Raw genomic sequence first — 15273 nt, 5'->3', positions numbered from 1 at the left:
TTTAGAGATACAACCTGTAGTATCCTAAGGTTTAACACTACACTGGAAGAGAAGAACTGGCAAATCACAACTAGTAACAGGTAGTTACTAGGATGACAAAATACATCTTTCACTTTGGATCCTGGATAGCAAAGACTATAATGCAACTGGAATTCATCTTGAGTGGAGGCAGATTGCCTAGATTGGAGAATTCTTGGTCAAACCAGTAGTTTGAGGGAGAGGAAGTATGTGTCCAAAGTGCAGAATAAAGGACTGGATTACAGGTTTCAAGACTGGAAAAATATAATTATCCTAGCTTCAAGGGCTAAGAATCAAAGGGGGCTATAGTAGTTTGGAAGAATAGTGAAATATCAATTCCTGAAGAAATGTTGCTAGGGAGAAGTTTGTATGTCAAAACTCACTGTCCATCTTAAGCTCAGTTTTAACATAACTATAGACTCTTTCCTACTTCAGCTGCACACTTCATAGCTGTAGAATACGCAAATTGAGGTGCGGGTTTTGGGAGATGTTTTGTTTTCAGAGTGAGTAAAATGATGTGCACCAGCTTAAACCAAGTCCTACAGCTACTTATAGATTAAAGCCTTGTACAGATACAAAATTTGTATCTGAGTCTGCAAAAATAAGCTGAGAGATTTACCATCTATATTCGTGGATGCAGATACCTGCGGATATAAAGCAGATATCTGCAGATTTGTGGGGATTTACTTATGGGAAAGCCTGTGACATTTTGCAGAAACATTTCAAATATATATTTGTTTTTCCTTTTGTCTTCCTGTTATTCAAAGTAACAAGCTGAATAAAATGCATTAATTTTTGTAGCATAAGTTTCACAAAATCACATTACCAACACTTACTTTCTTAATTTTACAGGTTATTTTAGTATCTGCCAACAAGTTGACTCGATACATAGAACCATGCCAACTGACAGAAGATTTTGGAGGGAGCCTTTCTTACGATCACATGGACTGGTTGAATAAGAGGCTGGTTCGTTTTCTGGGTTTTTTTGTCTTTCAAATTGTAAGCCGAGGGGCAGTGTTTCTCAACCAGTGGTACGAGTACCCTTAGGGGTACTTGAGAGAAGTCTGCGCGGGGGAGTATGTCAACACAACTGAAATTTGGAGAGAACTGAATTTTTGTTTTAAGTTTTACAGTGTTTTATTATTTTTGTACTTTTTACGATCAAAAAATTCCATCGCCTGCCCGGCTACGATTAAGTTGTCTAAACACTTAAGTTGTCTAAACATTGTGTTGCAATGGTGGGGAAAAAAAATTCTGTGTCTGAAAACTGTTGGTACTGGGGGTACTTATAATTTTTTTTTTAGAGGGGGTACTTTTAAAAAAAAAATGTTGAGAAACACTGCTGTGGGGCATGTACAGGCAGTCCCCGGGTTACATGGATCCGACTTACATCGGATCCCTACTTACAAACGGGGTGAGGCAACCCCGCACTAGCTGCTTCCCCCTAGCAGACCAGGGAGACGCGAAGCTAGTGCCCCCCCCCCCCAGCAGACCAGGGAGACGCGGAGCGGCTTTTCTCAGCAGACACCTCAGTTTGAGAATAAAGGACTGAGGGAAGTGAGGTGTGGGAGAATAAAACTGAGCTCTGGAGAAATGTTTGGCTAGAGTTTCCCCTACAATATGTACCAGTTCCGACTTACATACAAATTCAACTTAAGAACAAACCTACAGTCCCTATCTTGTACATAACCTGGGGACTGCCTGTACTATGTTTTTCTGGGTGTGTATGGCTTTTACCACCTCAGTGTTTAGAATACATTATAATGCAGTCAAATGAGGAAAAATGCATCTTAAAAATGTAGAGTCTTAATATTCTAGTAGAAATTGAATTTTCTTCAGCAGTAGCAAAGCAAATGTAGCTATACAGTTTAAGGAGCAGATTTACTCTTTAGGCTCTGTTACATATTCTCTGTGTTGAAAAATCCACCAGGAGTGCAGGGAACAGGACCAAGGAATATTGGGTTACCTGGAATCAGCTGGGATTGGCCATAGAGAAGGAAGACCCAGGCCAAGCAAAATATACTCTAATTCTTCATGTTTCAAAGGCAATCTTTTAAGATAGGATTCTACGGAAGAGCCATAACCAGATTTAAAAGTTCCATCATGGTGAATCCCTCCTGGTAGATGCAAGTTTGCAGTTTATACTTGCTACCTCTAAATTGTTAATAGATTCAAATTACTTAGGGAGTCTTTGGTATGTACATAATTCAGTATATTTAGTTCTGTTCATTGAGATTTGTTTTAAGATCAGAATATATTATTTTAAAATGTATTTTTAAAACAAAACCCAACCTTGAAAGTGGAGTAATGGCCTCCCTTTTATATTATATGATTTTAAAAGCAGACTGACTACTTTGGTCTGAATATGTTTTTAGCTCTGAAAACAGAAGTGTTTTCAGCTTCAAGATTGGCAAAACACAAGCAGCAGTTGTGAGCCTTTTCTTATTACAGTAGCACTTCAGTATGTTTTTACTCAATGGCAGTGGTTTTCAACCTGTACTCCATGGATCTGTGAGGGATCAGAAAGCTGTGTCTGTTACCCTGAATTTCAGAGTCCAGAGAGTGGTAACTGTTCTTGTAGTGTTAGGAATAAATCAATAGGGACACAGCTCCTCCATTTAAAGCATATATGCTGTACCAGTAGGTTCAAACTTCCCAAACGTTTATAGTTACCCAAAGTCTGAGATGGTAATTAACAGCCAGACTAATGGGGCCCTTTCTTTATCCATCTCCTAGGGAGTGAAGGTGTCAGCTTCTTGCCCGAAGAAAAGCTTCTTAACAGGAGTGTTGTGAGCAAGACAGGAGAAATAAATTTTCTGCTCTACTAAGTGCTGATTATGCCTCAACTAAAGTAGTGTGTCAAGTTCTGGGCATCACATTTCAGGAAAGACATGGAGAAATAGGATAGGGTCCAGAGAAAAGCAACAAAAATGATTAAAGGTCTAGAAAACATGACCTATGAGAGAAAACTGAAAGAATTGGGTTTGTTTAGTGTGGAAAAGAGAAGACTAAGAGGGGAGATGATAGTAGCTTTAAGGTACCTAAAATGGCATTAAAAAGAGGGGGAGAAAAATTGTTCACCTTTGATGAAAGGATGAGAAGCAATGGGCTTAAATTGCAGCAAGGGAGGTTTAGGTTGGAAATTAGGAAAAACTTCCTCTCTGTCAGGGTGCTTAAACACTGGAATAAATTGCTTAGAGAGGTTGTGGAATCTCAATCATTGAAGATATTTAAGAGGAAGTTAGATAAATATTTATCAGGGGTCATCTTAGATGGTGCTTAGTCCTGCTGTGAGTGCACAGGAATGGACTTGATGACCTCTCAAAGGCTACGTCTATACTGCTTCATTTGCATAATTAATTAGGGGCCGTTTTTGTGCAAAAGGCTTTTGTGCAAAAAGGAGCTGTGTAGATGGCTCCTTTTTGCTCAAATACCCCCTCTTGCGCAAAAGCGGTTCTTCCTCATTTTTTTTCAAGAACAGATCTTGCACAAGAGGGGATTTTTGCGCAAAAAGGAGCCATCTACACAGCTCCTTTTTGCACAAAAGCCTCTTGCGCAAAAAGGCCCCTAATTATGCTAATGAAGCACAGAAATATGCTAATCTATGCTTCATTTGCATAGGCTTTTGCACAAGAAAGAAGCCGTATAGACATAGCCTTTTAAGTATCTTCCAGTTCTAGTATTCTATGATTCTTCAGACTGCTCCTACGTGTGGGTTTTTTTTTCTCTTGCTTAACTTCCTCCTGGTGGGTCACCATAGTAATCCTTAGCAGGTCACTAAGTTAATTATCATTTATTGGAGTATTTTTAATTTGAACAACAATAACATGTGCATGTCAGGGTCACTTAAAATCAAAGACTGCTTTCCAAATGTTCCTTCCTTTTTCATAGTGTTGCCTCCCTCGGGCACTGTGTGACCCCAGCAATAGTGCAATAATTCTCTGTTCTGTCCTCCTTTTCTGTTAGCAAAACTGCAGTTATGCACCTGTTTGGCCTTGCCTTTCAGAGCCCTAAGATTATTGCTAGCTATGTGGTATTTGTTTTTCAGCTAGCAGTGGCTGGATACATAAAATGGCTGACAGCAGAAATGTCAAGTTCCAGGGTAACCTAAGGAGACCACAGAACTCTGTTTTTATCATAAAACAGGGGTGTTCAACTTGTCTGCAATTCAGTGGGGGTCTGCAGTCTGTCTAAGATTTCCAAAGGGCTGTGCACCTCCATTTGACTTTTTTTATGGGTCTGCAAATGAAAAAAGGTTAGGGTTGTAGTAAATAAATGATGTCTGAGAGGCTAAAGCAAGGGGGGGACCTAAGTCCCAGGGATCAGATGTGGCCTCTGGCATATGTGGATCTGGTCCCCAAGGCTTGGGGCTTTTGGAGCCTGCACTTCAACACCAGGTCCCTTCCCTCTGCCACCCTCCCCTCTGTGGAGCTGGAGCCCTCCTAGGCTCTAGTGTACAAGGAAAATATGGGAAGTACTTTTCTTCTTGTCAGTTGGGGGCTGCATCAGTGAGAGTTTTTTGCTTCTTATTTGTGTGTGGCCCCTGATTTTTTTAAATGGGTCAGTGGCCCCCCTTAAAAGGTTCCTCACCCCTGGGCTAGAGAAACCTATTGCTTTCTCAGTTTTCTTCAGCTAAATATCTCAAAAGACAAGATGAGCATCCTTAAACACAGCTTTATGCTCTCTTTCCATCCTCATTTGCTTCCACTGTGCATGTGATCCTGAACCCTCACCTTACCTTCTCACATATTCCTTATATCTGTAAAGAGGTAGTCTTTTTGCCTCTGTTTTGTGTCACTACCTTGATTCTGCTTCTGTTGAAATCCTCATCAACTCCTTCACTTTCTTTACCTTCAAAATTGCCACTCCCTTCTTTGATATCTCCCCAAGTCCAGCACACATTACTGTGAAATCTTTCTGTAATTGCCTTTTTCACATTTGCAAGAAGCAAACAAATATACTACCCTAGTAGGAATAGAAATACTGATCAGCCTCTGTTTGCCTATTAATTTCAGAAAATGTTCTCTACTGATGCTGTCTTACAGATGTCTGTCTCTTCTCGTCATCTAGCACTGGACTCCTGTCTCTCCCTTTTGTATACTTTCCATTAGGGATGTTAAATTGCGGGTAATCGGTTAAATCAAGTAGTCAGTGGGGGGGAACTGCAGAGCCACAATGGGGTTAGCTCCCAGCCCAGGAGCTAACCCCGCTGCGGCTCTGCCTTTTAAATGTATTAAGAGCTGTTTTAATTTACATTACATTTAAAAAGCAGATATGCGGCGAGGGTGGGGTGGCACCAGGAGTAAGCCGAGACTGCTATTCTCAGCTTGCTCCTGGTCCCCCTCCCTGCGCCTTTGCTTTTTAAATGTATCAAGAGCCAGGTGGCTCTTAATACATTTAAAAAGCAGAAGCACAGTGGGGGGGGACTGGGCTGAGCCAGGAATCACCCGATTCCCGGCTTGCACCCAATCCCCCGCTATGCCTCTGCCTCTTTTGTGCCCCCAAAGATGGTGCTGGGGGGAACTGGCTTTTAAGCCAGTTCCCCCCAGCACCAGCTCCTGTTCCCCCTCCTTGCATTCCTCTTATACAGGTAGTGAAGGAGGGGTAAGCAACTAGTCACTTTTACATCCCTAACTTCCATAATGTCGGTGCAAGGACTTTTTCTTTTCCGGCTCCTGCCATCTAGAATAACCCTTCTTGGTTCTATTTTCAGATCTCAGCTGAAAAATGTCTTTCTGTTTCATTACTGCATTTAGTCTTGTAAAGCGTTTCATATTACAGTGTATGAACATGTTGTAAACTTATATTGTTATTGAGAGGGCTATTGAATTCATGTCCAGTAGGCTTTCAATTGATGCCTGAATACTCTGGATGGGGTACAGAAGCTACATGTCCAAGCCAAAGTTTAGCAGTTGATGAGGTAATTAGCAGCTGGAAGTTGATACCCATCTATAGTGAAATGAGTGATTGTTTCCAGTCCAGTTTCTAGTGGACAGGAATGCAGATTGCACAATATTATCACTACTAGAACGAATTGACACTCCATTTTAATATACTCAGAACACAGAAACTGAACAAGTACATGTAGTGCCTGACTCTATAGACTTTGCTCTCTGACATCCAAAAGCCAATACATTTCAAGGAACCTTGACCAAGATATTTTTTTTCCTTTAGAATGTTCTTCTTTGTCTCTGAAAGTTATTTGTTTCAGTGCAGCCCAAATTAGTACAGACCAAAAGCTAGACATTCTGATAACAGTTGATGTACTTAATCCATTTTTAGAGGACATGTAACAAAAATTCCCACCACAGTCCTTAAGAGGCAGTCATAAAAAAGGCAAAGGATTAAATGGACTGGATGAGTAACTATGGCAATGAAGACTTAAGTTTTGAGAAATTCTTCAGGATCTTGTAAGCATTTCAAAATTCAGTCCTAACTTGAATGTATTCTAACATACAGTTGCTTAATTCCCTGGAGAATCTAACACTGCAGGCCTCTGTCATTGAAGGGAAATTATATTTTCTAACCTTTTTCCTATATCGTCGGAGTCTGGGAGGTAATTACTTTGTCAAGTTTGAAGCATATTAACAGAGTAATATGGATACATTTCAACTGGTAATGTCAAACTACATCTTTCACAAGCACTACATTAATTTCATTTAGTTCTTAAAGTAAATGCTCTCTTTTAATTTAAAGTATTTTTATTTAGGTATTTGAAAAGTTTACAAAAGAGTCTACATCATTATTAGATGAGCTTGCTTTAATTAACAATGGAAGTGATAAAGGAAATCAACAGGAGAAAGAGAGGTATGTAAATTGCTTTTTAAAATAGACATGTTTCAGCGTACGTCTTAATTGCCAGCTCAGCTACAACATGAAATTTAATGTGAAGGGACTGGTGGAGAACACAAGTATTTTTCAACACTTTGTTTTCTGGCAAGCACGAAGGCTCTTACCCTGCAACTGATTGCATATGGTCAGATTTCTGTTCCTCTGCACAGTTAATTGCAGGATCAGGCCTTAGCAGCTAAGTAAGCCAGATGTGCTTGATCCCAGTGATACCTCTCTTTGCATTCTCAGTTTGGGGAATGATCAATAAAGTGAAGCTCAAACTGTTAATGTGATTATCTGTTACGTTATTGATACCGCATGGAGCTTTGATTAACAAGTTCTTCACTGATCCTTCCATTCCTAGCATGTATGTTTGTGCTGAAGTGAAATGGGATGAGTCAGCGCTGAAGCATAAGCCTCAAGTTTCAATTTATTGACTCCATTTGTTTCCCATCAGATTCTTCCCATTATTTTAAACATAATAGACCTGCTAAAGATTAAACTGCTAGTTATCATCACAAACTGCCAGGGAGAAAGGGTTCCAAGTAGGTGGTCGCTGTGATTGAATGCATTTAGCCAAATACTTGGAAATAGGGAGAAGAGTGAAACAGAGATGAGAAGTTCTGTATAAAAATTCTAAAGGATGCAGGTATCTGAATTTTTGTTGGGGGTGGTGAAATCTGATCTTTTGTGTAAATAGAAATGTGGGACATTTCCTAGTGCAATAAAACTTCTTTGAAAGGTTTTCTACAATATTGATTTATAAATATCCACAGTATTAATGTCTGTCTCGTCTTTAAATACCAAAGCAACTAGAGCATGTTAATAAGTAATTGCTTGTCAGCTTTAATTTTGTTTTAAGTTACATGCATTGCCATATTAATGTACCAAAAGTGTTTTCACTCATTTTTATCTTTACTATTTTGCTATAAAATATTACTAGGAATATGTTTACAAAGAGCCACAAGCGCAAGGATGGGTAGGATAGCTCAGCACTAGGCTCTGCCACAGACTACCTGTATGTCTCTGGGCAAGATGCTGAGGTCTTGATCGGTAGTGGCAGATCACAGTGCATCTGTCTCCCCATTCCCCATCTGTAAAACAGGGATAATTACATTTTTTTACTCCCACTCTTCATCTGTCTTGCTTTATATAGATTATTAGCTTATTGAGGCAGGGGCTATCTCTTACTATCTTTTTATAAAATGTAGCTATGATATCTTGGTGTTACTGTAATACAACTAATAAATAATATGTTTACTTTTTAATTACAAGGTCTATGGATTTAAACTTTCTTCCATCCGTTGATCCAGAGACAGTACTACAGACAGGTACAGTCAACTAAAAATGATCATTTTTGGGTCACTATTATATTTTTTATATATTGTTTTAAAACCTTATATGAAAGCATAAAGGATGAGATGCTAATATCTTAACTAACTTCATAGTGGAATAAACTTAACAAGAACATGTATTAACATTTAAGTTTAAAAAAAAACTTGAAAAATGTGTTGGTAAATGGAAAAATCTCTCTCTCTTCTCTGAAAAAATCAGTCACTATCTTAATAATGTAATATCATTTACACTAACACCATACCTAATTTTTTAATTGTATAAATTAAATACAATGTTTCTGAAATATGCAAAGTTGTCACCACTGATGAATGAATTACTCTCATTAGCCACCAAATGGTTACAACACTGAATGTATTTTTCCCACATCATTCTGACAATTTGCCACAGCCTAGTTCTGAGGACTATTTGTGTAAGTGAAATGTCCCCATGCCTGTTTAACTCTTACCTTCTCTCTTGAGTGTCATCAAAACAATTAAAAATTAAGTTTTGCTAGGCCAAAATTAACCAGTTAAGTAGAACAGCAGTGGTAGATTTAAACTTAGAATTTGCTTAAAAATTCAGTTCCCTTGAATAAAGGGAAATGAGTAATACTACACAGATATAGTCTTAGTCTCTAGAATAGAAATATTGAGAATATTACCTCAGCATCCCATTAGCCAATCTGTGGGACCTATTAATATTTTCCAGAGAGATCTACTGTGACTCACATCCTTTTCCTGCATGCCTTAGATCACTGGTTCCCAACCCTTTTGATACTGGGGACTGGCAAACCCATTCACAATTTTTGGTGAACTGGAATCATTTTATTTGCATATTCATTATGCAAATGATGAATATGCAAATAAACTGTTACAGGTCTGCCAAAAGCCCAGCCCTAACACCTAAAGCCCCCTTCTTCTCTACTACTTCCCAAGACCAGACTCCAGAGTCCCCTGCACTCAAACCCTCTATGCCAGCCTCCTACCCTGAGAGCCCCCAATGCCAGCCCCCCCATCCCAAATGCCTCAGTGCCAGCCCCTTAGAGCCCCCCTCACCAGACCCTCCAGTACCAGCCTCCTGTTTCCTACTTCACCCAACCCCCTCGAGTCTCTCCCAATGCAGCCCCCAATATTAGCTCCATCCCCAGAGTCCCCCAGTGCCAGCCCTGTCCTCATACTCCCCCACTACTAGCTCAGCCTCCAGAGCCCCCAGTGTCTACCCTGCCCCTTTCACCTAGCCCTGTGCTGCTGCCCACGTTGTAGTGGCTCTGGGGGCTGGAGCAGAGGTACACCACCCGGTGCCTCCCCCACCTCTCGGCCAACCAGCAGTGGCTAGGAGCAGGATCTCTTCCGGCCGTGGAAGAGTGGGTTGCTGTATGGCGAGAGTGCTGTGGGAGGTCTTTTCCTGGCTGCAGAAGAATGCTTCTCTGCGCAGTGGGAGGGCTCTGTATGGTCTTCCTACTGCACAGGGAAGTGCTGTTCCATGACCAGGAGGAGACCCTGCCTGGAACTGGTTGGCTGAGAGGCGCAGGCTAGGATACACCTCTCCCAACAGCCACGGTGAGAGCAGTGTATCCCAGACCTGGTCCCCAGAAGTCTGGAGAAGTCTGCGGCCCGGCAGCGGGTCGTGGCCTGGCAGTTGGTTAGCTCTTGCATAATAGAAACAAAGTATGTGAGAGTAGGACATTGGTACCATATTGAGGTTGTTTGCTGCAATCTGAAAAGCTCTTAACATATACTGAGTATTCAGATTATACCAGTAGAATTTGAAAGTCTAATTTTGCCTAATGGTCCTCTCCAATTGTAGTTAGAGTTCTGGATGCAATATTGGAATGTCTACGTTAGGCCAGCTGATGGCTCTTGTGGCTGGTAATGGTCTTGAGTTACAAAACCTTCAGTTTTCTATTCTGTTGAAAGCAAGCTCAGATAACTAGTGAGTGAAAGTTCTTAATATGGGGGGTGGTTCTACAGGTTGGACCTCCCTGGTCCGGCATCCTCAGAATCTGAGTGGTCCCAAACAAGACCATTTGCTGAACCAGTGGAGGTTTCCTGCCACTGGCCCTCAAGCCCATCACCCCCTGCTGGCAGGCTGCTCCAGCAGGCAACACGGCCTTGCCCTCCCCCCAACCTGGCTGGGCTGCTTACCCAGATACTGCTGGCTCCCTGGGCAGCATAGGCTCCAGTTCCTGCCACGGAGCTCTGGTCTGGCACAGCTGGCAGCATCCAGGGGGACTGGAGTTCCAGCCCTGGCCCAGCCCCACGCAGCCGTAGGAAGCTGTGGGGCTCTGACTCCAGCCCCAGGCCTGTGCTGCTGGGGGAAGCCATGAGGCTCCAGTCCTGGCCCTGTGCTCCTGGGGATTGCTGCGGGATTCTGACCCTGCGCTGCCCTGGGGCTACGGCCTCAGCCCCGCACTCCTGTAGGCTGCTGCAGGGCTCCAGTCATATCCTGTGCTGTCACCAGCTGGGCTGCTGACCCTGATGCCCAGCCCAGCTGGCCCTCCTGTCCTTAGGCTCCTGGGCTCTCTAGTCCAGGAGCATCCATGGTCCTGCCAGGCCAGGGATGTTGCCGAACCAGAGAGTGCTGGATTTTGGAGGTACAACCTGTAGTGTGAAAAGAACTGGTGATCTCAGTTTAGTTCCTCCAAGACAGAGTCCATGTCACACAACCCTCCATAATCGGCAGTCCTATTCACCCTCTTTTAATAAGCCACATTTTTTAATTGTTTACACAAATTAAAATCTTTCTCCTTCCACATGAGATATGAAACAAATAGGGAAAAGATGGGGAAGTTTACACTTTTGAGGTTAGTTTTGTACCTCTTCTGGAATTAAAGGATTTCAATCTGCTGGAACTATACATTCAGCATCTTTTATGGACTCCAAATTCACACTTAAATTCTCTATTTTAAGAGTTTGTGTGAACTTAAAAAAAACCTGAATATTTTTCTATGAAATAATAAAATATTTAATTGCTGAAAAGTTATGTCAATAAAAGTTCAAGGTTTTGCCAGAAGTATAGCTTCTGAAAACTCCTACGATAATTTGTTTGTCTTGGAGCCATCCTAATGTCTTATGAGTTTTATATATTAAACCACATTGATGATAAACATCTAAATATAATTTGTATTAGCTAGTGCAATACAAAATATTGTGGCATGAGGTTTTAAAAAAATGACTTGGATACTTCCAAAGCCTTGATCATTTCAGGTAATTTTATATTTATTAGAACTTTAATAACATCCTTAATTGTTCCATTGTCAGAGCAAAAGAATGCGACTTCATTAGAGAATTCAAATGTATGTTTGGGTATGTCTACACTACCCCGCTAGTTCGAACTAGCGGGGTAATGTAGGCATACCGCACTTGCAAATGAAGCCTGGGATTTGAATTTCCCGGGCTTCATTTGCATAAACTGGGCGCCGCCATTTTTAAATCCCTGCTCGTTCGAACCCCGTGCCGCGCGGCTACACGTGGCACGAACTAGGTAGTTCGGACTAGGCTTCCTAGTCCGAAATAGCGTTACTCCTCATTCCACAAGGAGTAACGGTAGTTCGGACTAGGCTTCCTAGTCCGAACTACCTAGTTCGTGCCGCGTGTAGCCGCGCGGCACGGGGTTCGAACGAGCAGGGATTTAAAAATGGCGGCGCCCAGTTTATGCAAATGAAGCCCGGGAAATTCAAATCCCGGGCTTCATTTGCAAGTGCGGTATGCCTACATTACCCTCCTAGTTCGAACTAGGAGGGTAGTGTAGACATACCCTACTATAGTTAGCAGTTGACCAGGGAGATTTTCACTTCTAAGACAATGCAAACCAAAAATCACTGTTCACTGGCTTACATAAAATGAGTGGTGGTCTCAGCCATCTTCCCTATTAACAGGAATATATATATATTGTTGAGACATATAGGGGAACTGGCACTATTTATCTTTGTTTAGGCTTCACAATATGGTGGGTTTTTCTATTTTTAACAATAATTAAAGCCTATAATTTTTATTGATTTGTATGTTGCCCTTGTAGTTCTTTTAAACTATTGGAACAGGGAAAAAAATGGTGAAATAGGTTTTTTTTTTTTTTCCTTTCCTTATTGTGTCAGTTTTTTAATTATTTGTAAGTGACTTATTGTTTTTAATTATTAACACCATCCAAAAGCTAGTTAAATAGTTAGTCAGTGGTGGCCAGATGCACCTCACGCCACAAATAATTTTATAGAAATCATTGAAAATACTTGTGGATTAAGGTGCTACTTGGTCTGTATAAGAGTCTCATAATGGGGCCCTGGATAAGCAAAGAAGTAGGTTAAGAAGCTGCAAACACAGTCTTGGTAAAAATACTGTTTTGGTTTAAAAACTGGGCTTAGTATGAATACTTTACATTAAATATTATGAGATCACCAATTCATATAGCTGAATTCATCAGTGCTTCCATCTCATCCATTATGTCTAAAAATGAATATAGAGAGGAAGTGGAAGTTTGAAAGCTGTTTTGTGTGTGTATACAGTGGCTTGGAATGAGCCAGCATATATTGTAGATATGAGAGGGTCAAAATTGTGCTCCACAATTTAGAGATGTTAAAACAGTAAATGGTTAAATTATAGTGGTTAACTGATTTAAATTAAGGCTGCACCCTGGGTCCCACTGTGGCTTTTCTGGCCCGGTGCTACTCGCTACTGCTGGAGTTAAAGGGTCAGGGCCAGTTAACTGGTAAGCATACCAGAAAGCCTCATGCTTACTGGTTAACTGGTTCACATCCCTATTAGTAATTGTTTTTTTAAGTCCATGTAGCCTTCAGTATGTATTTCATTTATTTACATCATTACATTTGATTAAGAGTTGTTACGTTTATTTACTGAGGTAAACCTTTTAGATGTTAGTTGTATCTAGGACTATAGAAAGTCAATTTTCACTCTTGAAAACTACTTGAAAATATAAGTTGGTTATCTTTTAGAATATTGGTTAAATTTATGGAAAACTGTTTGCTTTCAAATAGTGCTGCCTAATGGTTTTGGCTACATCTCTGGTTATTAAATGATCGAGTCAGGCCCTACAAAATTCACAGCCATGAAAAACACATCATAGACTGAAATCTGGTCTCCTACTGGTCTTTTTTTGTGTGTGCTTTTACCTTATACCATACAGATTTCACAAGGGGAACCAGTATTTCTCAAATTGGGGGGTCCTGATCTAAAAATGAGTTACAGGGAGATTGCAAGGTTATTTTAGGGGGGGGCATGGTATTGCCACCATTACTTCTGTGCTGCCTTCCTAGCTGGAGAGTAGTGGCTGGAAAGTGGCAGCTGGGTCCCAGGCTCTGAAGGTGGTGCCCTGCCAACAACAACACAGAAGTAAGCATGATGATTTGCATGACAATTTGCATATCTTTTTCTTCTTTTCTTCCGAAAGAGGCTTTTCCAACATTTGGCCCATCTATACGGGGCCAAATTTTGGGGGAAAAAACCCTCTTTTGGAACATCCCTTCTTCCTTGTGAAACAAGGTTGACGGGGGGCATGCCGACAAAACCCGTCCACTTTTCCGACATTTTTTTTCAGAAAAGCAGACGCATTCCTTGGATGCACCAGAGCTTTTCGTATCCCGGAAAAGGTCTGTAGTCTAGATGAACCCTCTATGCTGCTGCTTTTACTAGTGGGTGGTTGGAGAGTGACAGCAGCTGACTGAAGGTCCACTTTACATTCAGCAGTGCAGAAGGAAGGATGGCGATACCATGCCATCCTTAGTTCTACATTGCTGCTGGATGTGGTGGCTGTGCCTTCAGAGCAGGGCTACCAGCCAACATTTTCCAGATTTCCATCTCTGAAGGCATGCCATCGCCAGCAGCAGTGCAGAAATAAGGGTAGCAGTACCACAAGACCCCTTCTCTCCCCCTCCCCCCACCCTCACAACTCCTTTTTGGATCATTACTCCAACAGTTACAGAACTGTGGAATTTCAGATTTAAATAGCTGAAATCATGAAATTTACTAATTTTTAAATCCTATGACATCCGAAAGGAACGTAAATTTGGTAGAGCCCTAATTATGACTGTATTATTCTATTTATCTTTAAAGGTCATGAGCTGCTATCAGAGCTACAGCAGCGTCGGTTTAATGGTTCGGACGCAGGAGTCTCATGGTCTCCCATGGATGATGAGCTGCTTGCTCAGCCACAGGTCATGAAGCTATTAGATTCGCTCCGAGAACAATATACACGCTACCAGGAAGTTTGTAGGCTGCGTAGCAAACGCACACAACTAGAGGAGATTCAACAGAAGGTAATGCAGGTAAGCACCAAGATTCTCTTGGTACCATGTTTTTTTCATCATTTAGTCTTTTGTCTTTGCATGATTATCAAAAATCCATCTAAAACTAATCTTGTTTTAGTCTGTCTTGTAGTATTTTTAACAGCACATGTTACAGACAGCTATGGTGTGGTGGGCTTTTGTTGTTGGTTGGGCTGTTAAAAATACTTATCTATTCTCAGTGTACTCCTATAGCATGCACATGTTTTTAACTTGGGGACCATTGCCCGCCCCGGCACAGTCATGCCACTGGTGGAGTTAATGGGCAACTGTACAAGCGGTCCACCCACCCCGCTCAGACAACTGCGTATTTAGACGCCTCCACTCATGTTCTCCCTACCTGGGGTAGGTCCTTAATAGTCTTTGCTGGCTCTGTCCTGCCACTAGACGCATAATTCGCCCGCTATCCTGGGTAGGGGGGCCCAGGCCTGCCCTCTCTCACGGGCCCCAGCCCAGGGCCCTAAGGACAGGTTCACTGAAACCTGTCCAGCCGGCGGGACTGATGCCCGAAACTCACTGGTTCCAAGCCCCGCCCTGGGCTACTTCCTACCCCTTCATCTTTCGCCAGACCCTCTGCCATCCCCATGGGCCTGGCTCTCGGTTCGGGGGCTGTCCCTCCTGGGCGTGCTTCCTCCCGGGTCTCTGCCACCCTCTGCTGGCCTCCTTCCCCTGTACCTCCTTCCTGGATCTCCTTCTCCTGGGAATTCTCTGGCTTTAAATGTCCCACGCCGGCATCCTCCCATCATGACGTCAGCTGTCGTGCATGGCATGGCCGCCGCGCCGCCTGCCCGGCTCCG

At 42.0% G+C, this 15273-nt stretch overlaps 1 protein-coding gene and 1 long non-coding RNA gene across 6 annotated transcripts in view; one reads left to right on the top strand and one right to left on the bottom strand.

Moving 5' to 3' along the window:
- Window positions 1–15273, top strand: part of SESTD1 (SEC14 and spectrin domain containing 1) — a 134847-nt gene that overhangs the window by 79334 nt on the left and 40240 nt on the right. For 3 of the 4 annotated variants that reach the window (XM_075933734.1, XM_075933733.1, XM_075933732.1), the window contains 4 exons: window positions 871–984; window positions 6728–6825; window positions 8125–8180; window positions 14247–14458. In XM_075933734.1, coding sequence (XP_075789849.1) covers window positions 871–984; window positions 6728–6825; window positions 8125–8180; window positions 14247–14458 — 480 coding nt within the window. The remainder of the gene's footprint in view (window positions 1–870; window positions 985–6727; window positions 6826–8124; window positions 8181–14246; window positions 14459–15273) is intronic. The other variant, XM_075933735.1, reaches the window with a different exon arrangement.
- Window positions 1–15273, bottom strand: part of LOC142830199 (uncharacterized) — a 58863-nt gene that overhangs the window by 35473 nt on the left and 8117 nt on the right. For both annotated transcript variants that reach the window (XR_012905233.1, XR_012905234.1), the window contains exon 3: window positions 7866–7943. This is a non-coding gene — a long non-coding RNA (uncharacterized LOC142830199). The remainder of the gene's footprint in view (window positions 1–7865; window positions 7944–15273) is intronic.

This window comes from Pelodiscus sinensis, chromosome 7 (assembly GCF_049634645.1).
Source record: "Pelodiscus sinensis isolate JC-2024 chromosome 7, ASM4963464v1, whole genome shotgun sequence".
In the NCBI taxonomy this organism is placed as follows: Eukaryota; Metazoa; Chordata; order Testudines; family Trionychidae; genus Pelodiscus; species Pelodiscus sinensis.
The sequence above is the reverse complement of the archived record's forward strand: the minus strand, read 5'-3'. Positions and strand labels throughout refer to the sequence as shown.